We start from the raw sequence: 26147 nt of genomic DNA on the forward strand, positions 1-26147 counted from the left end.
TCTTTTCACCTACGTACCAATGTGAGACTTTAATTCCGCACCCTTCCTCTCGAACTAAGTTCTACGTGGCTCATCACTATGATCAACGGGTATTTCCCTTTAACCAAGTTCTACGTGGCTCATTACCACAACACCCGTGTCAATTTCGATATTTGTGTGTGTGTCATTCACATTGTCTGAATATTTATGCCAACCGAAGCTCATAACTAGCTTCTTTTTGTGTTAGTGCATCTCTAAGCTCACAAGAGGAAGTAAACGGAGCTTCACGCAATCATTTGTGTTCATCATACTCGTCCGGATGAATTTGAACTCTTATACCAATTGTTCGGCTAAATCAATATCCACATATAATTTTGATGTGAAATTATCCGAATTAGGCTTTTCGCTTTAGGCCAAGGCCCTAGTAAAACTTTGTTTGCTCATAACATATTAGAAAATTAGAATCTCGAACACATAAATTTTAAATTTTTGCTCCGTCCATGTATTGTGAACTTAAAAGGAGCTCAATGCTTCAAGTAAAATCAAATCAAAGTATAATTCTTCTTTTTTCGTTTTTTTTTTTTTTTTTTGGTTGTTGTTTTGGAATCTACCAGATCTTTACATTTAAAAAAAAAAAAAAAAAGGCCATGAAGAACGTGGAACCCAAAAAAAAAAATCATAAAAAAGAAAAAGAACTTTCTGTATCTCTTATCGCAACCTCAAATCCATCTACATACTTCAGTAAGAATTTGACACGTGGATTCTTATCCTGTACCACCGCAACAGGGAGTCTCCACACTATACCGCCGGAAAACAACAGAACATTCCGGCAATTCACCAAGATCACCAAACAAAGACTGGTCCTCCTCTCGTATAGGCAACATTAAAGCCACGTCACTATCATTCCACGTGGATCCCACCATTGACGTGGACGTGCTCTCCATCATTGTAGTAGAAGTAGTTCCCATATGGGAGAACCAACCTAACTCACCTGCAGGACGGAGCCAAAAATTTTATTAAAAGATGTCAAAAATACGTAGAGAGAGAAAAAAAAAAAAAAGTCCAACATATAGTGTATATATATAAAATTAAATTTTGACCTAGCTAAACAGTGTAACTTGCTCACCTGCAAGTTCGGAGAATCCGTTATCATGTTGATAAGCAAACACATCAGGTTCTTCCGTAGTCGAATTATCGAGCAATGTGGCGTCTGTGGCGGTCGCGGTAGAGGTGGTTGGTGAACTGGTGGTTGGAGTGGTGGTGGTGGTGGGGTGGTTGTTGTGGTGGTGGTGTTTGGTGGCGGTGGCAGAGGGAATTTGGTGGTTATGTTCAGAGCAATAGGTAATGAGGAGTGTGGTGGGGTCAAGGCGGCTACGCTCTACTTGTTTTCTTGCGGGACAACCTTTGGAGCTACTGCATCGATAATAACCCCTGTGTGCATGAAACACATGTTAGCATTTTAATAAATTTGAAATAAATACTTACTTACTATTAATAGCCCACCAAAACATAAAGTAGCTGTAAAAACTTGAGGAACCCATAAAAAGTTGCTCTTTTTCACAGAGTGTAACTTGAGTAAGTGAATGCACACTATTTTTTTCGTCTCAATTTATATGACATTCTTTTTTTTTAAACGGTCACCTTTTTATATTTAACAATAATTTAATTTTAAAATTTTCATTTTATCCGTAATGATTTCTAGCCACAATTTTTTTTTGACTTGTATTAGATCACAAGATTCAAAGTCTTATTTTCTTTCTTAAATTTCGTGTCCAATCAAACACTCTCACATAAATTGAAACGGAGGAAGTAGTATTTTAGCACCAATCAAAAGGGACTTTTTCCGTTTCATTTTATCCATCGGTATTTGATTGAATATGAAATCAGATATTCAGTTTCTTTTTCAGAATGCGTTATTGAACAAGCCATAATATCATTTGGGGTGAAATGAGTAATTTTAGATGTAGTAGAGGGGTGGAGCTTAAAAGAAGTAAGAGGGCTCAATTCAATCTCCCTCTCCGAATTTTTTTCTTGATTGTATATGAATTGTTGGATCTCCTGACACAAGGAAAGATTCTAAGTAGTAAAGCGGGTCGAAAATTGTTTTACGTCACACGTCCAAATCTTAAGAGTGACATTCTACTCTGTATGAATTTCTGGTTCCCTCACTTAAAAAAACACGTCACTCTTTTTGGAATGAAGAAAAAAAAAATGAAGTGTCATGTGAAATATAAGAGGTAAAGCATATAACTTGACACAAGTATTATAGAATTGCAAACACATGTTTAACTACATTTATAAAAGTACCTAAAACCATGAGTGCTTTTGCATTCACCATTATTTATGGTTGGACATTGTAGAACCCGAGGTTAGATCAAGGTGTAGAAGTTCATTTAAAGTTATTAAAAAATAAAAATCTTAAAGGCCACTATGCCCTAATTTTCCCTAGTGTATACTTTCCCGCGGTGCGGATGCGTAATGTATCAGTCTGGCCATAATATGATAAAGCAATAAATGCAATGGTTTGTTCATATATATGCTTTAAAAAATTTAAAAGAATATGTGAAAATTATTTCAAATAAGTTTTTATTTTTCAATCTATTTCAACTTCAAACTTGAAATATGAAATTTAAAGTTTGAAAAATAGTTTTTAAGAGTTCTCACGATCTTTCAAATTTCACCTATGTTTTCATGTCAAAAATAACTTCAAACTTTAAATATCCTTTTTCAACTTAACTTTAAAAATTAATAATATTGTTTTTCAAATATTAACCAATTTTTGTCCAAACGTCTGCTAAATTAAATTATGGAACGATGTCTTGAAAGTTGAAAATGTTGAGCTCCAAGGGACAACCACATTAATGTTGTAGAATTGAACACTTTCTTAAATCTTAATGGCATAAACTCTATTTCTACAAGAAGAAGCAAGTACAACAGATCATCCTTTTATGTTTAATTTGCCCCTTAAAATGGCTAACACGCTAAAGGCGTAATTAGTGGAGAATTCAACATTCTGAGCCACGTAAATATAATTTACAACTGTATTTACAGCATTCTTTTTATAGTAATTGGTACGAAGCACAGACAAAGAAAATTGATTAATATTTATACTTTCTCCGTCTCAAATTAGTGGTGTGGTTACTAAAAATAGTTATCTCAAATTATTTGTAATTTTTGAAGTTCAAGGTACAATTAATTATTTTTCTCCATTTTACCAAGTAGAATTTTTGTCATTAATGAAGATGACACGTAAATAAAGTACACATTTAATAGAGAGAAATTATACTTTAGACATAAATAAGCGTAAAGTTAGTCAATTACCCTTCCTAATTAATAGCATTTCTTAAGGGGTGTGTAAAACAAAAAACGACAAACAATTTGAGACGGAGGGAGTATAACTTGAGTTAAAAACCTCTACATCTAGCGCTTTGATTGTCAAAGTGGCTAATTACCAGAAAAGGAGCGTGATTAGCAAGGTTTAAGTAGGCGAGTGAAGTACTACTATCAAATGCAGAATTCAAACTACTACATTAATTAATCAATGCAAAGTTTTGGTCTATAATAAGTTAATCCTAAGCCTATCGGATAAGAATCAAAACCTTTACCAACTACCCCCGGCGGCAACTACAAAGATGGTCCAGAATAATTTTCTGTTATTACTTACTAAACAACTCTTTAATTTAATTAAAATATCCCAAGTTCATCATAAACAATTTTTTACTACTATGAACTATATGAGTTTCATCTTTGTGAAAAATCTAAAAAGAAGTGAAGATATATTTAATTTAATTTAATTACCGGGGATAAGGTGATCCTTTAATTGGCTTCTGCCCATATTTCCTCCAAGACCAAGAATCTGGTGGAGGATAAACTTCCCCTTTACTCCTTGATCCATCAGCTTCAATTATTGGCACTGAAATTACTTTCTTTTTTGCTCCTCTCCTACTATAAACACAATTAAACCACAATTAATATATAAGAAAAATATCCAAAATGATCAAATTTCGAGAGAAAAAAAAAGAGATAAAACTATTATCATTCTTGATATTTTAAGCTTCATGTCTTCAAAAAAAAAAAAAATCACTACCCCACAAATTGATTTCATATTTGCTCCTCTCCTGCTAGAAATTTACAATCTAAACCAAACTAATATAAGAAAATACATCAAAAAGTTAGATTTTTTTATCAAATTTCTAAGAAGAAGATAAACTTATCATTCTTGATAATTTAATTTTGATTTCTTCAAAAAAGCACCATCCCAGAAATTACTTTCTTCTTTGCTCCACTCCTACTAGAAATTTACAATTAAACCAAAACTAGGAAAAATATCCAAATTTTCATTTGTGATCAAATTTCAAAAAATAAAGAAGAAAAAAGACATACAACTATCATTCTTGAGATTTTAAGCTTCAATTCATTTCTTAAAAACTTCAAACACCCCCGCAATTAAAATTTAGTTGAGGTGCGCACAAATTGGTCCAGACACCACAGTTATTAAAAAAAATACAAACCTTTTTCTAGGTGATGGCATGCTAACTTCAGCCGCTTCATCACCGGAAAAAGAAGAATCAGCAGCATTATCCGGTGGAGTTCCGGTAGAATCTTCTTGCTTAAGAAAAAAAGGACTTTTGTATAGCCTATCTTCCATGACCAAAAAAGAACTTATAACTTGGAAAAAAGAAAACCCCTTTTTGAGCTAACTAGAATTTTATCATATAGAAATAAAAAAGAGAGATATATATTCAATGTGAGAAGAAAGAAAAGTTTGTAAATGGGGTTGCCGGGGAGAGTTGGTATGAAGTGGGCGAAGGTAGTGAAATTTATGAAGTTATTTGTTTGGGTTTTAATAATGGGGGAGTCATATAATGACAGATTGACAAAAATATAATTTATTAAGGACGTGCAAGCAATTAAACATGATAATGTGACATGAGGTGACATGTTCTTATGGAGACTAATTATTTATTTTTTGCAAAGGGGTCCCTTGTCTTTAAATACATTTGAGGCCCCGTCTACATTTGTTTATTCATTTATCCAACTTGGCCATTGATATTTTGTCTTATCATTACTTTACTAAAATTCTACGAAATGTGTAAAACAAAAGGCTTAAGTGATATCAGAGATGGATTCAAACTTTAAGTTTATGGGTTTTAAGTTTATGAGTTTTATCAACAATTTCAAATTAATATATAATATTTAAATTTACAATCTAAGTGCTTATAGATTTTTGGTAGAGAACACTTTAGATATGCTTTGAGTAGTGTACCGATATTGTAAAGAACATTTATACATATTATAGCATGTTATTATTATATTTTTCAGATTATTTATCAAATATATATACTAGCGGCGCTCAAAGTTTAAATTCTAAAATAAATGGGCAAATGGCATCAGCAAAATGGCCTTGGCTCTGCTGTTGGTTTCTGCCTGGACTTTTTGTGGGGGTGAGAAGTTAAACTAAGTTGGGATATTGGAATATTTTGTCCATCCCAAATCATACGGCAAATGTACTTCAAAAAAGTTTGTGTGTTGTGGTTCTATCTTCTTTAGTCCAATTTCTCTTCTTTTTCTTTTTGAAAACTTTTTTTTTTTTTTTGGGTTATATATATTAACAAAATAATTAAACAGAGTCGCGTATCCTTATGGTTTTTTTTTTTCCCCAACTAAAACTATACATAAATTTGATAGATAGATTCTGAATACACTTATCTGTTTTAACATAAAGTTCATGTAGACACATGAAAAACATGAAATCATTCAGTGGGCGGATGCATCTAAGATGTACGAATCAATTTGAAAAGTTCCCGATAAGACATATATAAGCTTAGTAGGACTAATCTACTCTAAGTTGGGTAAACGAAAAGTACTAGCATGTTATAAAATAAAACTATGAAGTAAATACACAGAAGAAATATGTAGAGAGAATATGTAGAGAGATATCAGATTATATTACTTCTGCTCTCTCAACATTGCATCTGTGCATCCTATTTATAGGAGCAACATACAAAGGATTAACATATTTAATTGGCATGGGATATTTTGGGATATTTATAACTTAATGGATATCCACTACTTGGGATATTTTTAACACTCCCCCTTGGATGTCCATTAATAGATGATGTATCTCGTTAAAACCTTATAAAAAAAAACCCTGTGGGAAAAAGTCCTAATGAAGGAAAAAGAGTGCACATATCTAGAAATACACTTTGGGAGCTGCCTCATTAAAAATCTTACCAAGAAAACTCAATGGGACAAAACTTGGTTAAGGAAAAAAGAGTACAACACGTATTTCACTCCCCCTGACGAAGACCAAGATTCAGATGTCGGAGTCTTCGCATTCCAATCTTGAATATCATCTTCTCAAGAGTTGAAGTTGGCAAAGATTTAGTCAACAAATCTGCAGGATTGTCACTTGAACGGATTTGTTGCATATCAATATCACCATTCTTCTGGAGATCATGTGTGAAAAATAACTTTGGTGAAATGTGCTTTGTTCTATCTCCTTTTATGAAACCTCCTTTTAATTGAGCTATGCATGCAACATTATCTTCATATAATACTGTGGGCATTTTTGTATCACACTTCAAGCCACATCTTTCTCTGATGAAATGTATCACCGATCTCAACCACACACATTCTCTACTTGCTTCATGAATAGCGATTATCTCAGCGTGATTTGAAGAAGTAGCAACAATGGACTGCTTGGTCGATCGCCATGATATAACAGTACCTCCACATGTAAACAGATAGCCCGTTTGAGATCGAGCTTTATGTGGATCAGATAAATAACCTGCATCTGCATAACCAACAAGATCTGTACTACCTTTGTTAGTATAAAACAGACCCATATCGCTAGTTCCCTTCAGATATCGCAATATATGCTTAATCCCGTTCCAATGCCTCCGTGTAGGAGAAGAGCTATATCTTGCTAGCAAATTAACAGAAAATGCTATGTCAGGTCTTGTAGCATTAGCAAGATACATAAGTGCACCTATTGCACTAAGATATGGTACTTCAGGACCAAGTAGCTCTTCGTTTTCTTCCTGAGGTCGGAACGAATCTTTGCTCACTTCAAGTGAGCGAACAACCATAGGAGTACTTAAAGGATGCGAATTGTCCATGTAAAACCGATTTAAAACTTTCTCAGTATAGGCAGATTGATGGATAAAGATCCCTTTTGCGAAATGTTCAATTTGCAGACCAAGACAGAGTTTTGTCTTTCCGAGATCTTTCATCTCAAATTCTTTCTTCAAATATTCAATCGCCTTTTGGAGCTCTTCTGGAGTTCCAATGAGGTTTATGTCATCAACATAAACAGCAAGTATAATGAACCCTGATTTTGTTTTCTTAATAAAAACACATGGACAAATGGCATCATTTATATATCCTTCATTTATCAAGTACTCACTTAGGCGATTATACCACATACGCCCTGATTGTTTTAAACCATATAATGATCTTTGTAATCTGATTGAATACATTTCCCGAGACTTTAAACCAAATGCTTCAGGCATTTTATATCCTTCAGGAATTTTCATATAAATTTCATTATCAAGTGAACCATAAAGATAAGCTGTAACCACATCCATAAGATGTATTTCAAGGGTTTCATAGACAGCTAAACCCATGAGGTATCGAAATGTTATAGCATCCATAACTGGTGAATATGTTTCTTCATAGTCGACGCCGGGTCTTTGAGAGAATCCTTGTGCAACAAGGTGTGCTTTGTATCGCACAATTTCATTTCTCTCATTTCTTTTCCGTACAAAGACCCATTTGTGACCAACTGGTTTTACACCATTAGGCGTTTGGACTACAGGTCCAAAAACCTCACGTTTAGCAAGTGAATTCAATTCTGATTGAATTGCTTCTTGCCATTTTGGCCAATCATATCTTCGTTGACATTCTCCGACAGATTGAGGTTCCTGATCCTCACTGCCTTTTATAATATTTAGTGCAACGTTATATGCAAAAACACTATTCACCATAATTTTCGAACGATTCAAGTTGTCCTCATCACCAGTAAAACTTAATGATAGTTCTTCACTCACTGAAGTCTCGGGTTTGCTGATTTCTTCAGGAATATCACAATTAATCAGATCTTGAATCTCTTCATGAGATCCTTTCATAGTGTCATTCTGATCATTGTTTGTATTTCTTTTTCTTGGATTTTTATCCTTGGAGCCCAATGGCCTACCACGCTTCAGGCGTGGATGAGATTCAGAGGTTATGACACTAGTAGATTGTCCCTTTGGAACATCAATTCGAATAGGCACATTCTCTGCAGGGATATGCGACTTAGTTGTTCTTTTCAAATCAGTAAATCCGTCTGGCATTTGATTTGCTATTTTCTGTAAGTGGATGATCTTCTGGATCTCCTGCTCACATATAGGGGTACGTGGATCAAAATGAGATAGTGATGGAACTCTCCACGCAATTTCTCTTTTGATTTCTTTTCTCTCTCCCTCTAATTGTGGAAAATTTGTTTCATCAAATCGACAATCTGCAAATCGGGCAGTGAATAAATCTCCCGTCAATGGCTCAAGATAGCGAATAATGGAGGGTGATTCAAACCCAACATATATTCCTAACCTTCTTTGGGGGCCCATCTTAGTGCGTTGTGGTGGTGCTACAGACACATATACAGCACAGCCAAAGATTCGGAGATGAGCAATATTTGGTTCATGACCAAATACTAATTGTGACGGGGAGTATTTATTATAATGAGTCGGTCTAAGACGAACAAGAGATGCTGCATGTAAAATAGCATGACCCCAGACGGTTGTAGGCAACCGCGTTTTCATAAGTAATGGTCTTGCTATCAATTGCACACGCTTAATAAATGATTCAGCAAGGCCATTTTGGGTATGAACATGTGCTACAGGATGTTCAACATTTATCCCAACTGATAAACAATAATCATCAAAAGCTTGGGATGTAAATTCTCCAGCATTATCAAGACGTATAACCTTTATAGGATAATCTGGGAAGTGTGCCCTTAAGCGTATTATTTGTGCCAATAATTTCGCAAACGCCAGGTTGCGAGACGATATGAGGCACACATGAGACCATCTCGAAGACGCATCTATTAGAACCATAAAATATCTGAATGACCCACAAGATGGGTGAATAGGTCCACATATATCCCCATGTATACGATCTAGAAAAGCAGGGGATTCAATGTCAACTTTCATTGGTGATGGCCTGGTTATCAATTTGCCCTGATGATAAGCGACACATGAAAATTCACTACTTTCAAGAATCTTCAGGTTCTTAAGTGGATGCCCTTTTGAATTTTCAATAATTCGTCTCATCATTATTGATCCAGGATGACCCATTCGGTCATGCCAAAGCACAAAAGTTCCTGAATCGTTAAACTTCTGGTTTACGATTGAGTGTGCTTCCACTGTACTAATTTCTGCATAGTACAGGCCAGAAGACAAAGTTGGTAATTTCTCCAAAACATATTTCTGGCCGGAGACATTCTTTGTAATGATAAGATATTCATCATTTGTTTCATTTAATGTCTCGACGTGATACCCATTACGGCGGATATCTTTGAAACTCAACAAGTTTCTTGGGGATCTAGAAGAGAATAATGCATCTTCTATAACAAGTTTCGTCCCCTTAGGTAGAAATATAGTAGCTCTTCCGGAGCCTTCAATTAATTTCGAATTGCCAGAAATTGTATTAATATTTCCCCTTTTTCTACGCAAGTGAGAAAAGTATTTCTCATCTTTGAATATAGCATGCGTTGTTCCACTATCAATCACACAAATATCTTCATGATTGGTCATTGATCCAAAAAATATTTGAGGATTTTCCATATATTCTTCAAAACGAAAGAATAGGCAAAGTAAACATCGAAGTAGATATTTTGATTAGACAAAGTATTACACACACTTTATTACTTATATATGGAAACATAACCACATTAGTTAATACAAACGACATGTATGAAATATCTAAGTTAATACAGATCCATCACCGATCAAATGATCTATTTTCCCTTCAAGGAGTTCAAAGAAATCTGCCACATCTAGATGCATGGGCTCAACATTATCTTCAGAAATAAAATTTGTTTCGGCATCCTTTTCTGCCTTTTCGAGGGAGGCTTGATATAGCTCAACAAGGTGCTTTGGCGTACGACAGGTATGTGACCAGTGCCCTTTTCCTCCACATCGGAAGCATTTATTTTCTGAATTTTTCTTTTGCACAACTTCATGCTTTTCATCCTTCCTTTTACACTGCTGGTGGTGAAGGGTATTATATGGTGCAAAACGAGAATCATGATTAAAATTCCTTCATCGACCACGACCATGACCACGATTGGGGCCACGACCTTTTCCACGCCTAGAATGGCGAAAATTTGCCTCATTCACTTCAGGGAATGGGGCAGTACCAGTGGGTCGGCTTTCATGATTTTTCATCAGTAATTCATTATGTTGTTCAGCCACTAGAAGATGTGAGATTAGATCAGAATATTTCTTGAACTTCATCTCTCGGTATTGCTGCTGCAGGAGCATACTCGAGGCAGGAAAAGTGGAGAATGTTTTCTCCAGCATATCATCATTAGTAATATTTTCACCACATAATTTCAGTTGAGAAATAATTTTAAACATTGTAGAATTATATGCCTTAACAGATTTAAAATCTTGGAACCTTAAATGGAGCCAATCAAAACGTGCTTGTGGAAGTATGACCATCCTCAGGTGATCATATCTATCTTTCAGGTCATTCCAGAGCTTAAGAGGATCTTTAACCGTGAGATATTCCATTTTCAAATACTCATCAAGATGATGGCGGAGGAATATCATTGCCTTAGCACGGTTTTGGTTTGATGCCTCATTTTTATCTTTGATGGTGTCTTCCAGACCCATCGCATTAAGGTGAATCTCGGCATCAAGAATCCAAGACATATAGCTATTTCCGGATATATCTAAGGCTACAAATTCACATCTAGAAAGATTTGCCATTAGTAAAGGAAAACAAAGAAATCAATACCTTCGAGGCTTGTAGAGTATTTGCTCGAGATGACAAAGTCTCGTGCTGATAACGTGTTATAAAATAAAACTATGAAGTAAATACACAGAAGAAATATGTAGAGAGAATATGTAGAGAGATATTAGATTATATTACTTCTGCTCTCTCAACATTGCATCTGTGCATCCTATTTATAGGAGCAACATACAAAGGATTAACATATTTAATTGACATGGGATATTTTGGGATATTTATAACTTAATGGATATCCACTACTTGGGATATTTTTAACATAGCATTATTTTTTCACCTTATTCTTGACTAGCATTATTTTTTCACCTTATTCTTCGTTTGGTAGGTAGTCAAAATTATCCCGGGATTATAATCCCGGGACTAATTTATCTCATCTATTGGGATTATTTTATACCATCTAAAAGATGGTATAAAATAATCGCAGTATAAGTGGGTTAAGAAGGGATGTTTCATCTCTTGAGATGGGACACATTTTATACCTTGTTTAGTACAAGGTATAAATTAATCTCAGGATAAATTTATATCTTCTACCAAACATGGTACAAAAAATTAGTGCTGGGATATCTCAGCTTATACCATGCACCAAACGACCCCTGACAGAATTAGGTGGAATTACCAGTTTTTGAGCTGGCAGTTAAAGTTAGCCATCGTTTTAGTTGTAATTAGAAAGCACCACCATTTTAATGAGAAATAATATTTGAGCAAAAATAAACTCAATTTAAACTCTAACGCACGATGTTGGAGTTGGAAACCATGAAAAATGAAACTCCATTACAATATGTTGGAGTTGAAAAGTCCCTAGAGCTTGAAACTTCATAAATGATTCATGGATTTTGAACTTATAAAGGTTCAAACTCTAGTGATTCTTCGTGGAGTTAAAATGAGTACCATGAGAGAGAGATTGATAAAATTATAAAATAGTTATCATTCGTAAAAATAATGGTAAATTATAAATTTTAAAATAGGTATTACGAGATAAATAAGCACGTGAAATAATGTGAAAATACTTATTTCACCTATAATACCTCTTTTGAACTTAAGGCCAAAGTTTGATTAGAGAAAATTTCTATTAGCCAGAATTATCGGTTTCACTTTATATGATGATATTGTTTGTTGGACGCACAATTTAATTTAAATTTTTTATTATGTTAGTAATTGCAGAAGAGAATTTAAGTTGCCATTGAAATGTTTGTTTGATAGAAAGGTACAACACTTAAATTTGAATTTTGAAAGTTGTAAATTCAAGTGAATATTCAAATAAATTCTTACTGACGCAATTAGAAAGGTATGAAATACTTTGCTGGTCATTTTGTAGAGCTCTACTAATTTTTTGTTGGTATTTTGTTCTAGCTTTTGAAAAATCTCTATCAGTGTACTCGACTACTCGTCTCTACAATAGATAGAAATCCCTTATGCATTATTTGCTTATTAATAGCTTAATTACTTATAGATATTGTAGTTAAAAAGTCATGTTAATAGTTTGTCTCTTTCTTTGCCGGGAACAACAGTTGAATGTATAAGGTTGTTACAACAGATAATTAAGGTTTTTGGTCTGATCATTAGTGGCTTAAATAAATTAATTAAAGACAGCCCAACCTACCTGGCATGCTCCAGCTAATCAAGATTTATTTTACAGAGAAGAGCGGGGGATGTGGATTTGGTTTTTCGGTTTGGTTCTAAGTTATTAGGTTTCGATTTTTCAGTGTTCAATTTAAAAAAAAAAAAAATCATCCAATTTCCATTATATTTGCTTTAGTTCAATTTTTCTCTTTGCCGCTCGATATATCGTATCATACAAAGATAATATATATTGGACCATTATAATCAAATGGTTATATTTGGATGACGAGAAAATAGTCACTATTATTATAAAGAATAAGAAGTAGCAATATCAAATTTCTTAAATTCCTTTTTTTCCTACATTCAATTCACATGACCGAAATAATGAACAATACTGATAACTATAAGATAGTAATACATATTTAGTTAACCAATAAAACATCCCTAATCTCCTATAAAATAAAAAATGCAGCAAGCGAACAAGAATATACTTACACACAAAATAAAATGTTGGCAGTTAACTAATCGCAGTAGATCCCTTACTGACCATATGCTAAAAATCAAATATGGTTTATAGAAAGAGAATATGTACATATATTTGATATGTTAAATAATTTGTTTTTTCGATGTTTATCTAAAACTTCAAACCAAACCACTAAATAATCTTTTTCTTAAATTTTTCATCCAAATTAAACCGAAAACCGAATTAAATAAGTAATTTTTTTTGATACATTTTTTTTTCTATTTAATCCAAATAATGCACAACCTAGAGAAAAGAAACATTCCCTATGTACTATTTAATTATTATGGCAAGTCATAGGGATCCTAGCGAATCTTCAATCATGAAGTTTGGTTCACATTAGTTTTGTCCTTTGATTAACATAACAGACTTCTGATGTGATGAGAAGTCAAATATACAAAAAACTAGAGAACTAAAATAGCAGTATGATCATATTACACTTCTAATTAACTTATACAATTAGATATTTAAAATTTTAGATGATATTTATATGGTATATTATTTTCTTCACCATATTCAAAAGAGGATCAACAGTATTCCCGACGATATCTTATTTAGAGTAGAAGATTTTAGAAAAGTGAAATAGACTAAAGATCAAAGGTGAATCTTGCTTTAAACACCGCCGAGGGATATGATGACGGCTGAGATAAATATAATTCCTCCATTCTTAATGAAAGTCTCAGGTTCGAGCTTTATGAATGAAGAAACGGTTATTTCTAGCGGCAGTGCTTTTTCCTTTAATGAATTTTATACAACGTAAATTCGAATTAATCGGTATATAATAAATTTCGAACACTGAATAAGCAGCACCAAAAGAAATAAACCATGCTTCAAATCGTGTCTTATATGTGTGTCATCGTTTACGTGTTGTAATGGACCATTTTTGCTAATGAATTACAAACAGCGACTTGTTAATAATTAATAGTGACCTTTATTTCTATATTCACCTCTATTCTTTGCTCAAGTCTTTTTTTAAGGCAAGTTTAACATGTTTAATTTTCCGATATTTGCGCAGATCTAATCAACAGCTTAGCTAAGATAACACATTTTATTCATCCAGTTCTTGATTTTAAACCTACCTATATCTTAAAAGTCAACTGTTTACAACATGCGCTGATTTCTTTATTATTGCAGATTTGGAACAGCCTAATACTAAAGAATCAGATAACGGCAAAAAGTATAGAACAAATTTGAAGAGAGAGAAATATAAATAAAAGAAAAAAAATATGAAATGAACAGTTCATGAGTTTGACAAGAAATATTAATATCTGCATAATAATTAGTCTTAATAAAGAAAAAGAAAACACTTGCCTGGCCATGTCATGAATATATTAGCCATATTAAGAAGAAATTGCGAACTTGTAGGTTGATGATATTTTCTTGCAATACAAATCTCAAGTAATTAGTTTGATGGTTCGAATATATTTAGACAGGATGGAAATAACTAGTCACAATCCAAGTTCATGACACATATTGTCCAATTAAAAGTGTGTGTACCAAGTAAATTCGTGTTATGTTTTATAAAACTCTTCACTTCCCTCTCTTATTCTGATGTGAAATTCACCTCATGTGCATCTTTCTTCAGAAAGTTACCATCCTAAAAGCCCCCCAATTCTTCTTTGTGACCCGTCCTCATCGGTACACCTTTGATCTTGGCATCACACTATATCTTTCCTAGGCCGAGCCTCAGGATTCATTAAGATGTTGGGAGAAGTAGGAAACCTCAAAAAGTGAATACTTTTTTTAAAAATTGCGACTAATTACACAAGATCTAAAAGTGTAGTTACTTAGCTTTTAAAATCTCAAGTGCAAACAACCGTAGAAGATTTAATAATTGGACTCGTGGAACGTCTGCTAAATATAATGGTATGATATCCAACTATTTTAATGGTTACTGTCTTGCTGAGACTCGTAAACATGTAAAAAGAAAACTTTATTAATATGATGGAAAGAAGGTTATATAACCTTCTAAAATTTTCGATCAAAATTTTCGATCACACGCGGTCGAAAAAGGTCAATTTTCGACCAAAATTTCGACCGCAAGACATGGTCGCTAACAGGTAGGGTGAATTTTTTTTCGACCTCACGTGGTCGAAAATTTTCGACCACACGCAGTCGAAATAAGTTTTCTACCTAAATTAAAAAAAAATTCGACCACATGAGGTCGAAAAAGTTGTTTTTATTTAAATATTAATAACATATTTCGACCGCACGCGGTCGAAAATATTATTTTACGCAAATATTATTTAAAATTTTCGACCTCCTGTGGTCGAAATACGATAGAAAATAAAAATAAAATAAAAAATTCATAATTTCGACCGCATGAGGTCGAAATTTAGCAATATTGTTGCCAGATTTCGACCTCATGAGGTCGAAATTCAAAATTGTGCCCAGATTTTCGACCTCGTGCGATCGAAATTATGATTTCTGATTACAATTTCGACCTCATGAGGTCGAAAATTATCAATATCTGGGTGACAATTTGACCTCATGAGGTCGAAATTGTAATCAGAAATCATAATTTCGACCGCACGAGGTCGAAAATCTGGGCACAATTTTGAATTACGACCTCATGAGGTCGAAATCTAGCAACAATATTGCTAAATTTCGACCTCATGCGGTCGAAATTATGAATATTTTATTTTATTTTTATTTTCTATCGTATTTCGACCACAGGAGGTCGAAAATTTTAAATAATATTTGCGTAAAATAATATTTTCGACCGCGTGCGGTCGAAATATGTTATTAATATTTAAATAAAAATAACTTTTTCGAGAATTCAACTAGTTTTACAGCAACCCACCTGCCAATCACACCCGTCAACCAAATCAACAATACAATTCATCAACACGTCCAATTCATCAAAGTACTTCTACCAATACACCTGCATTTCTATTGTGTTATGTATGAATTTAAAAAAAAATAATTACATAGGAATAAAAAGTTAGTCAATACCTCTCGAAAGGATACATCCACCTATATTGTACTGGGCCTCCGAGTCGGGCTTCGTATACAAGGTGAACGGCAACATGTTCCATCACATCAAAGAACCCTGGAGGAAGAATCCTCTCCAACTTGTTTGTGATAACAAGAATATTATAATCCATCCGACAAAGGTTATCTTCCCTCAACGTACTGGAACACAAGTCTTTGAAGAACAAACTAATTTCTGTCATAGGTTTCCAAATTCGTTCAGGCAAGCCACTAAATGCAATTGGGAGTAATGTTTATATGAAAACGTGACAGTCATGACTTTTCATCCCTTGTATCCTCCCTTGGTCCAAATCAACACATGTTCTAAAATTTGATGCATGCCCATCTGGCATCTTCAAGTCCCGGACCCACTCACAAATCTTACGCTTCTGCTCAGTTGTGAAAGAATAGCTAGCCTTAGGCTTGAATAACCTGTTTTGTTTCAGCTGCAACTCTAACTCTTTTCGTCGACAATACTCAGGCAAGTCCATTCTATCCTTAACATTATCTTTAGTCTTGTCCTTTACATCCATCACTGTGTTAAACAAATTATCAAAGTAATTTTTTTCAATGTGCATGACATCAAGATTATGTCGAAGAAGATTATCCTTCCAATATGGCAAATCCCAAAATATGTTCTGTTTTGTCCAGTTATGGTAAACCCCATACCCTTCAAACCTGTACGGTTCTTCTTCAGTAACCTTTGGGAGGTTCTGAACTCTCTCCCAGATATCCTCACCAGACAATATTGGAGGTGGACAGTCTTGTTCAATTGTATTCTTCTTGAATGCATTTTTCATTCTCCTAAAGGGGTGATCCATCGGCAAGAACCGACAGTGACAATCAAAGCATGAATTTTTTTTGCCGTTTTTTAAAGTGAAAGACTTAGTATTCTCCATGCAGTAAGGACATGCTAAATTTCCGACTGTCATCCACCCGGAAAACATCCCGTATGCAGGAAAATCATTAATAGTCCACATTAAAGCAGCCCTCAAATTAAAATTCTGCTTGCGCGAAATGTCATATGTCTCAACCCCTACAGCCCACAATTGTTTCAGTTCATCAACCAGTGGTTGCAAGTACACATCAATCAAAACTTTTGGATTACGAGGGCCAGGAATAATGCAGTTAAGGAATATATATGGACTAGTCATACACATCTCAGGAGGAAGATTATACGGGGTTATGAACACGGGCCAGCAAGAATACGGAGCAGTAGAAATAGAATGCGGAGTGAATCCATCTGAACATAAACCCAACCTGACGTTACGTGGTTCAACTGCAAAGTCCGGATAGGTTCTATCAAAATGCTGCCAAGCCTCACCATCAGATGGATGACACATAACACCCGGTGGCCTTCTATTTTCACTGTACCATCTCATATGAGGGGCAGAACTATTAGATGCATACAACCTCTTTAACCTTTGGTATAAGTGGCAAATAATGCATCACCTTAACAGCAACTCTCTTCCCACTCCGAGTCTGCTTAAACCGATTACTACCACAAAACTTACAAGATTCTAAACCGACATCGTCCTTATAGTATAACATGCAACCATTTTCACAACAATCAATTCTGACCGACGACAGTCCCAACTTGGACACCAATATCTTTGCCTTATAGTAATTATCAGGTATCTCTAGAGTGGAGTCAACTAATTCATGCATTAGGTCAATGAAAGAATCCATTGCCCCCTCAGAAACATTGTTATCTGCTTTGATACTCAACAATCTAACGACGACAGACAATTGAGAGTGCGGACTCCCATCCTTTAAGGGCTGGCTAGCTTTATTTAACTTTGCATAAAAACGGTCGTCATCTTCATTGGGAGCTTCTTCAACATGGCCACCAGATTCAAAATCCGAATGCATGCCATATGCATCCTGAACCATGTCGTGCATTCTGGAATTTTGGACATTACGTTCTACCCTCCTACTACTTTCACCGACTTCAAAGTTCTAAGATCTACCAAAATTGTTGTGTGTTTCCCCGTGACTAGTCCACACTGTATAATTACTTTTAAAGCCTTTTTCGTACAGATGAAGCGTAACAAGCTCTGGGGTCTCGTAATTCATACATTCACATTTAGCACAAGGACACCTAACCACACCATGAACTATAAAATCCTCAAGTGACTATGCGTATTCAACAAAAGCATAGACACCGGCTATAAATTCATCCCTCATCCCTAATGGATCATCATAAGATCTATTGTACATCCATCTACGAGAATCCATCTACACAAATAGCACAATGTTTGAACTTGTTAAACTAATACTTAGTTTATATGTTATTAGTAAAAGAATCACCAACCATAATGTCACACCCCGACTGTACTAGGGTGTGATGGGCACCCGACCCCATACTCGGAGCCGAGCGAACCCGCTGACTCTTATTACGTACTTAATTTCCTTAGACTCTTGCATTAATAAGGAGTGAAAAACATAGTAAAGCTTTCAATTTTTTTTTTCATCGTACTCAAATCAATGTAATCTTTGATCATATAGACTTTATAACATAACATAAAATGACACATAGGTTAGTGGAGCCATTCACAATACCGACATCTTATACCCATGACTCTGTCTGCAAAGTCTCTAACATTTATCAGACATCATAGCACATGTACTCTGACTCGGTAGCACTCCAGGACAAGTAGAGCCTACCAACTCCGCTGGAACATCTTCTAAGCTAGCTTCAACTCATCTGGGTGTACCTGCGCGGCATGAAACGCAGCCCCCGAAGAAGAGGGGGTCAGTACGAGCAATGTACTGAGTATGTAAGGCATGGATAGTAACATCACGAGAACATACAATATGAATAATAATATAATGAGTTTATAGAGCATATAGTAGATAAAAGAGTAACCTGTACGTATGAGTGCCCTCTTAGGACGGATGCCATGCATACTTATCTGGTCATATCATATCATATAATTTCATATCATATCACGTCATAGCGCCGAAATACGTCGGCTCGCCCATATATCCCGCGTCCGGGCATCCCGCGTCCGGGACGATATCATGTCATACAGTGCCAACTGATCAGGTGGATAGCGTCTATAACGCTCTGGCCCCTTTTTCCCATGTACATATACGTGTATCATGTACATATATCAGCATCTATAACGCTCTGGCCCTTTTTCCCATATACATATACATATATCATGTTCATGTGTCATATACATATATCATATAAGCAACATACATGAGAGCCCGAAGAAGGTCATGTATCTATCGGAGTGACGTAAGGTCGGTAACCTCCGATTATATTATGGAATAGCCGTGGGCGTCGTGTCTCACCTTGAAGGGACAATTAATATAAGGCGAGACTATCAATGGAGAGTGTCATCATAATAAAAGCATAGAACGGGATCATAAGACATCGTTTCATATACTTGGAGCCTTTAAAATAGTGAATATCCATAATAGAGTTGAGGAATCAAGAAATAACTTAACATTTTCATATTGTCATATTCATGGTAGGAACATATCGTCAACATATCTGTCATAGACATTTTCTCATATTTGACGTCAGCGTTGTCATTGTAATACATATGCATCATTTTTGTCATAAAAGCTTACAATACGATAAACCTTTGTTTTGGAAAAAATACGAACATTTTGAAAAACGTTGACGGGTTATCGGGAAAGTAATCACACCTTAGAATCATAGACATCTAACTTTTAAAAACAAGTAAGATATGGAGACAATTTTAAATTCGCAATATCGGGATCATGCCTTTGAAAGAAAAGGGACGAGCCTTAACATACCTGTTCCACGTCCTATTAGCTACGCTTATGTGTCCGAGCTTGTAAGTCTGCATTTAAGATAATTCACACTAATGTTAGCCTTTTCATCTTACACTTGTACCATAATTCAAATTATACTATTTTATATTCTGCCGAAAATCGGGCAGCATCTCCCCTGTTTATATGCCTAGCCCAAATTTTTAATTCAGCAGCCAACAACAACAACAACAATACCAACATCGATTATAATGTTTTCAACTCCAAAATATCTCATAAAACAGTCCACACGCTGTTTTCCAATTTTCATAATTAATTAACTCAGTATACAATCATTTAATCACGCTTTCTTCGTAAATAAACCGGTATTAGCACAAATAGAAAGAGATTCATACCTTTCTCCCTTTAATATTGCTTAATCTCCACTTTTCCATGCTAAATTTAGGCCATCACCCGCCTGCCATATGATTCCGCAGCAAAAACTACACGCTATCTGGACTGGAATTGGGAAATTATACCTGGTTTGGGCAAAATTTTGGTTGGGGAGTTGGGGGGAACTCTCCAGATTTTTGGAGAGTTTTTGGGGTGTTTTTTGTGTGTGTTGATTTGAAAATGAGGGGGGTTTCCCCCTTTTTATGACGTTTAGAAGCTGCCAGAAATTTCTGGAAAAATGCTCATCGCGTTCGCGCTGCCTTCTGGCGCGATCGCGCAGGGTAATATAAACTCCTTCTGCGCGTTCGCGTCCCCTTTGTGCGCGTTCGCGCAGGGTTAAATTTTCTGACTGGATGTTCGTTCAGTAAAACGGTCATAACTCTCGATCTCGATATCGTATGAGGGCCCACGACCTATGGTTGGAAAGCTAATTCAATTATATACAAATTTTATTTCTGGGATTTTTCCCAAATTCCAAACTTATAATGCCGTTTTTGCCCCTCCAAGTCGGATCACCCAAACATGTTTTCTTAAATCGTCCTTTTGGAGGGTCTACACTCATTTTTAGCTTATGGGTCCTTCTTAGGACCTACTCAACTTTCCATATACTATTCACGTGTCCCTTCTCACGTCTTTCACAAAACTCCAACATGTGGGCCCCACTTAGCTTGCAGCAACGAGGGCTTTTCGTCAAATAACATATAAACTAATTTACACCATATGGTCTCCAAATGTCATATATATGTTATTATTAACTTCTTATAACACAACCTTCATTCCATACTTGATTATCAAATTTTCGTTCAGCGCGTTCGCGCTGTAATGGCCCTTTGGCTCATACTAAGCCGTCTACAGTTTTCGATAACTCAAAAATTTTCCGGGGTGTAACACATAATTACCATAATTCTCAAAAAGGGCATCATAATTAGCAAAAAAAGATAAGAGAACAATGAAGAATTCACATTCAAGCTAAGCACCATTTAACTAATTGCTTAAACAAACAAATCTCTTGACACATTCTTAGAAGCTCATATGAGTTGCTCGAAAAAAGACAAAGAAGTCGTGTACAGTATGTGCCAAAAAGCTAGTGTACAATAAGCAATGTAAGCATCATTTCCTCTTTTTATAAGCTAAGCCTTTGTTTCTTATGAATAGAGTACAGATTTATGATGGGAAATTTCAACGCTAATGTCCAGCGGTTACTGAATATTCACCTAAGAGAACATGTAAGCTTATAAGATTCCTCCAATTAGCAATATTGTTGCCAGATTTCGACCTCATGAGGTTGAAATTCAAAATGTTGCCCAGGTTTTTGACCTCCTGCGGTCGAATTCTAATTTGTGGGTACAATTTCGACCTCATGAGGTCAAAAATTATCAATATCTTCGACCTCATGAGGACAGATAGGAAAAGAAACTCATCAAATAGTCCTTAATCACACAAGTTGGCCATAAAATTCTAATTTTTTGCTATAATTGATTAGGTCATCATTAAAAGAGAGCATATTCTAAAGTAAAAAAAATAAGAAGAATCACAAGAACAGAAAAAGCTGCTAAACCCACATATAAAAACCAAAATCCTGGTTATCTAGGCATCAAACTTTAAGCAATGAGGGACAAACTAAGAAACCCACATGGATATTCTGGGGAAAAGAGAAAATAACTAAATAAAAACAAAAAACAAAAACATACAGTGGGGTTGGGGCGTCAGTGGCGGGGAGGGGTGTGGTGGGGATGGAGCGTCGACGGCGGGGTAGGGGTGTGGTGGGGGTGGAGTGTTGGCGGTGGCGTAGGTTCTGGTGGGGTGGGAGTTTTAATTTAATTAGCTTTTGGTAATTGGTGGAAATGGAGTACTGTGGAAATGGCGTAGGGTCTGTTGAAGTACTTTTGGTAATTAGCCCGATTGAAGTTTAATTTGGGGGAGTATATTACTGTTGCACGTAAAGGTGGCAACCGGTTTATCAGGAACCGGACCGGTAATCGGTTAGGGAACCGGCCGGTTTCCGGTTAAAAAACCTTTTTTTTGTATTATATATATATATATATATATTATAGTATTTATTAGTATATTGTAGGTATATTTACATATGTTATACAAGTTTATAATTAAAGTTTAAATATTTACTGAGTAACAGGCTAACAGCAAGTCAGCAATACAGAATAGTGCTTTTCGTATACATATATATGTATAACTTATATATACTTATATATATGTATAACTTAATATATATACTATATATACTTATATATATGTACTATATACTATATATACTTATATATATGTATAACTTAATATATATACTATATATACTTTATATACTATATATACTTATATATATGTATAACTTAATATATATTCTATATATACTTATATACTATATATATTTATATATTATATATACTTATATACTATATATACTATATATACTTATATACTATATATACTATATTTACTTATATATATGTATAACTTAATATATATACTATATATACTTATATACTATATATATTTATATATTATATATACTTATATACTATATATACTATATATACTTATATACTATATATACTATATTTACTTATATATATGTATAACTTAATATATATACTATATATACTTATATACTATATATACTTTATATACTATATATATAAGTATATATAGTATATAAAGTATATATATACTTATATACTATATATATTTTATATACTATATATACTTATATATAAGTTATATACTATATATACTTACTATATATACTTATATATATGTATAACTTATATATATATTATAAGTATATTCTTAATATATTTTAGTTATTTTTCAAGTATATAACTTTCTAATTTTTAATTTAAGTAGATGTATATTATAAGTATATTCTTAGTATATTTTAGGTATATTCCTAACTTAATAAAAGTAAAAATATGAACACAAGTAAATAGAAGAAAGCTCAATGAGCCATATATTTTATTCATTCTTGGATAACATTTATTTGCAAGTTGTAGTTTTTTTTTAACTTGCAAATAATACATGAGTTGTATAAAAATAGTAGAATAATAAAATCACCAATTTTGAACCATTTCGTTAATTTCCCCCACATCATATTCGGTCATGGAAATATCTTCAAAGTCTTCCATTTGGTTCGGTCCACTAGCTATCAAATCTTCAATTTCTTCCTCTTCGCCTTCCTCCGCTTCTAAGTTTTGGTTGCATCGCTCCGATCTAATCCAATCGCGAATGCACACTATTACTTGCAAGCTAAAGCCGGATAATGAATGTCTATGGTCTCCAATTTGCTGTCTTCCTTGGCTAAATGCGCTCTCCGAAGCCACAGTTGATACTTGAACTGTAAGGATATCTCGAGCCATTCTTGAAAGTACTGGATAACTTGCCTTGTACTTCTTCCACCATGCTAAGACGTCCAAGTCATCCAGTTCCTTGATATCCACATTTGGCTGCATCAAATAAACAAATAAAAGTTATATTCATCAATGTTTGCAGTAGAAGAAGAAGTTGGTTGTGAATGTAAAACTTTTAAACCCGAAAAGCCCTTTTTGCTACTTTGAGAAGTAGTAGGGCGTGGAGCAACGGGTGTAGCACGTTCTTCCAAACTAGAATAATGAGTAAAAACGTTTTCAAACTCATCATCAATAGCGAGTTCGGCTTCAAATAAAGATGGTTGAACTCCCTCTTCAATTACTAAAAATGTATAAATTTGACTAACCAAATTTTTAGTATAAGACAGTTTTAAACAAGGATTTAAAAGGGAACCCAATATAAATAAAGTTGGGATGGGAAAAAAATACTTCTTAAATTTGATTATCATTTCAAAAATAGCCACTTGATAATCGGGTTTATATTTATACTCTTGTAAAACTCTAGCTATTTTCGCTAAGTAGGCTAAAATTTCGGTTACCGTGGGATAGAATTGTCTAGAAAAAGCAAGAGTTGTGTTATAAAAAATTTCTAAGAGTTCAACACATTCTTTAACATCTTCCCAATGCCTAAAAGTTAACCAATCCTCACTATCAGTATTATATTTGTTGTGAACTTGTTGTATGAGAATCCTATACTCATATGCTTGTTGTAGCATAATGTAAGTGTAGTTCCACCTAGTCTCAATTTCTACTTGAATTTTCCTAGGTCTAAGATTATTTTCCACACAAGCATTCTTAAAATCTCTAATTCTTCCCCTATTAGCATTACAAAAAAGAAACGCAACCGCATCTCTAACTTTTTGAACAGAGTCATCAAAATGCACAAGACCATCTTTAACAATTAAATTTAAAATGTGACAACTACATCTTACATGAAAATTATTTCTTACCGGAGGGTTTAGTTCTCTTTTTATTAGACCTATCGCCTTTGTATTAGTAGAAGCATTATCTAAAGCAATACAAAGTGTTTTTCTATACATGTTAAAAAATCTCATAATAGTAGACATTGAATCGGCTAAAAATTTTCCATCGTGACGACCTTTTCCTTCGTCATATAAAAAAGCTATAATTCTTTTTTGCATAACCCAGTTGTCATCAACCCAATGACATGTAATAGCAAAAAAATCTAAATGGTTAATACTAAGACCCAAATCAGCGGTAAGACAAACATTACAATTTAAAGAATTAAATACATGGCGCAAATAAAATGTATATTTTTTAAACAAATCTATATCATCGGCTCTACAAGTACTTCTAGGAATACCCTCAAATAACGGATTATAATAACGTTGAATGTAAGTAACAAACCCCAAACCTGAGGGAAAGGAAAATCGTAAACAATCATAAGCTACCATTTTAGCTATTTCTACACGCTCTTTTTTCTTGTCATACTTAAAATCTCTACCGGTTCGTGAGTCTATCGTCATTTGAATCCCCCCCCCCCCCCCCCCACATTTGAACCCGTTTGCTCTCCCCAAACATCCATATGTTTGGTTCTCATATGACCATTTAGTGTACCCGTTCCACCATCCTTACCAGTTCCTTGCTTAAAACTAAATACTTGTCCACATATGTTACGTGTAGCTGATTGATTTTCCCTATTCTTAGTCATAAATTTCCAAACTTTAGCTGTTGGCTTACGAGTTCTAGGCGGTTTGTCTTGTGTATGTGATTGTGCAGCACATGTATCTCCTATGAAATTTTCGGAGGGTTGTGTTTCATCATCATCATCTAAGTCTTCATTAAAAGTGTCGGTAAAATGTTGTTGCATTGCCTCATGACCTAAAAGTGGATTATTTCCACCAACATCAATACCTAAAGTAGGTGTTTCTTCCACAAATGTTTCCTCATTAAGCGCACCCCTAACAATACGACTACTACTACCGGCACCACGTCTTAATCTCTTTGACATTATTAAATAGAATTAATTTAAATCACAATCAAATAAATCACAAGAAATTAAATTACAACAAATTAAATTGCTAGAATTAAATTGCTAGAATTAAATTGCGAAAAATAAATTGCTAGAATTAAATTGCGAAAAATAAAGATAGAGTTGGAACGAAGGTACCAAATTGCCGGATTAATTTCCAACAAAGTGAAGGCGGCTAGAATTGCAAATCCACCAAAGCTACTTCGGATTGTTGCAAAATCACCAACTCCACCAACAATATTATAATTGCAAAATTAATAATTGAAAGTTGAAACTATAATAAGACTGTGTGGCTAATTATTGCAAAGTAACTATAATTGAGAGATTGAGATTTGAGAGAAAGATGAAAAAGAGTGAATTGGTGTGAATTAAAATGAAAATGAAGAAGGGTTTATATAGGGGTGGGAGATGGGTTAAAGTGTTAAAAAAAAAAATTGGGGGCCAAAAATTAACAAAATGACCGTTTGGCAACGGCGATTTTTGCCAACGGTCCATTAACGCACAGGCGGGCGGCGGCCCACGGCTCTTTTTTTTTTTTTTTTTTTTT

At 34.4% G+C, this 26147-nt stretch overlaps 1 protein-coding gene across 2 annotated transcripts; it reads right to left on the reverse strand.

The window, feature by feature from the left end:
• Window positions 1–417: 417 nt before the first annotated feature.
• On the reverse strand, window positions 418–4823 carry LOC132618733 (probable WRKY transcription factor 65). 2 transcript variants are annotated; one of them, XM_060333731.1, is made up of 4 exons: window positions 4491–4823; window positions 3778–3921; window positions 1106–1410; window positions 418–970 (listed from the first exon to the last, which is right to left on the reverse strand). In XM_060333731.1, the coding sequence occupies exons 1-4, from the start codon at window positions 4625–4627 to the stop codon at window positions 744–746; spliced, it is 813 nt and encodes a 270-aa protein (XP_060189714.1). In that variant the 5' UTR covers window positions 4628–4823; the 3' UTR covers window positions 418–743. The 2 variants fall into 2 exon arrangements, with proteins under 2 accessions (XP_060189714.1, XP_060189713.1); XM_060333730.1 differs by having other exon boundaries at window positions 421–970; window positions 3778–3924; window positions 4491–4820.
• Between the last annotated feature and the right edge of the window lie 21324 nt (window positions 4824–26147).

Source organism: Lycium barbarum, chromosome 11 (assembly GCF_019175385.1).
Source record: "Lycium barbarum isolate Lr01 chromosome 11, ASM1917538v2, whole genome shotgun sequence".
Taxonomy (NCBI): Eukaryota; Viridiplantae; Streptophyta; class Magnoliopsida; order Solanales; family Solanaceae; genus Lycium; species Lycium barbarum.

What these genes read in the sequence shown, in the direction of transcription:
- LOC132618733 (XM_060333730.1), bottom strand. Translation starts at nt 4,627, where the DNA reads ATGGAAGATAGGCTATACAAAAGTCCTTTTTTTCTTAAGCAAGAAGAT. An exon ending in ATGCCATCACCTAGAAAAAG is followed by an intron (nt 3,925 to 4,490) that starts GTTTGTATTTTT and finishes TTGTGTTTATAG; the next exon opens with TAGGAGAGGAGCAAAAAAGA. An exon ending in AAAGGATCACCTTATCCCCG is followed by an intron (nt 1,411 to 3,777) that starts GTAATTAAATTA and finishes TCATGCACACAG; the next exon opens with GGGTTATTATCGATGCAGTA.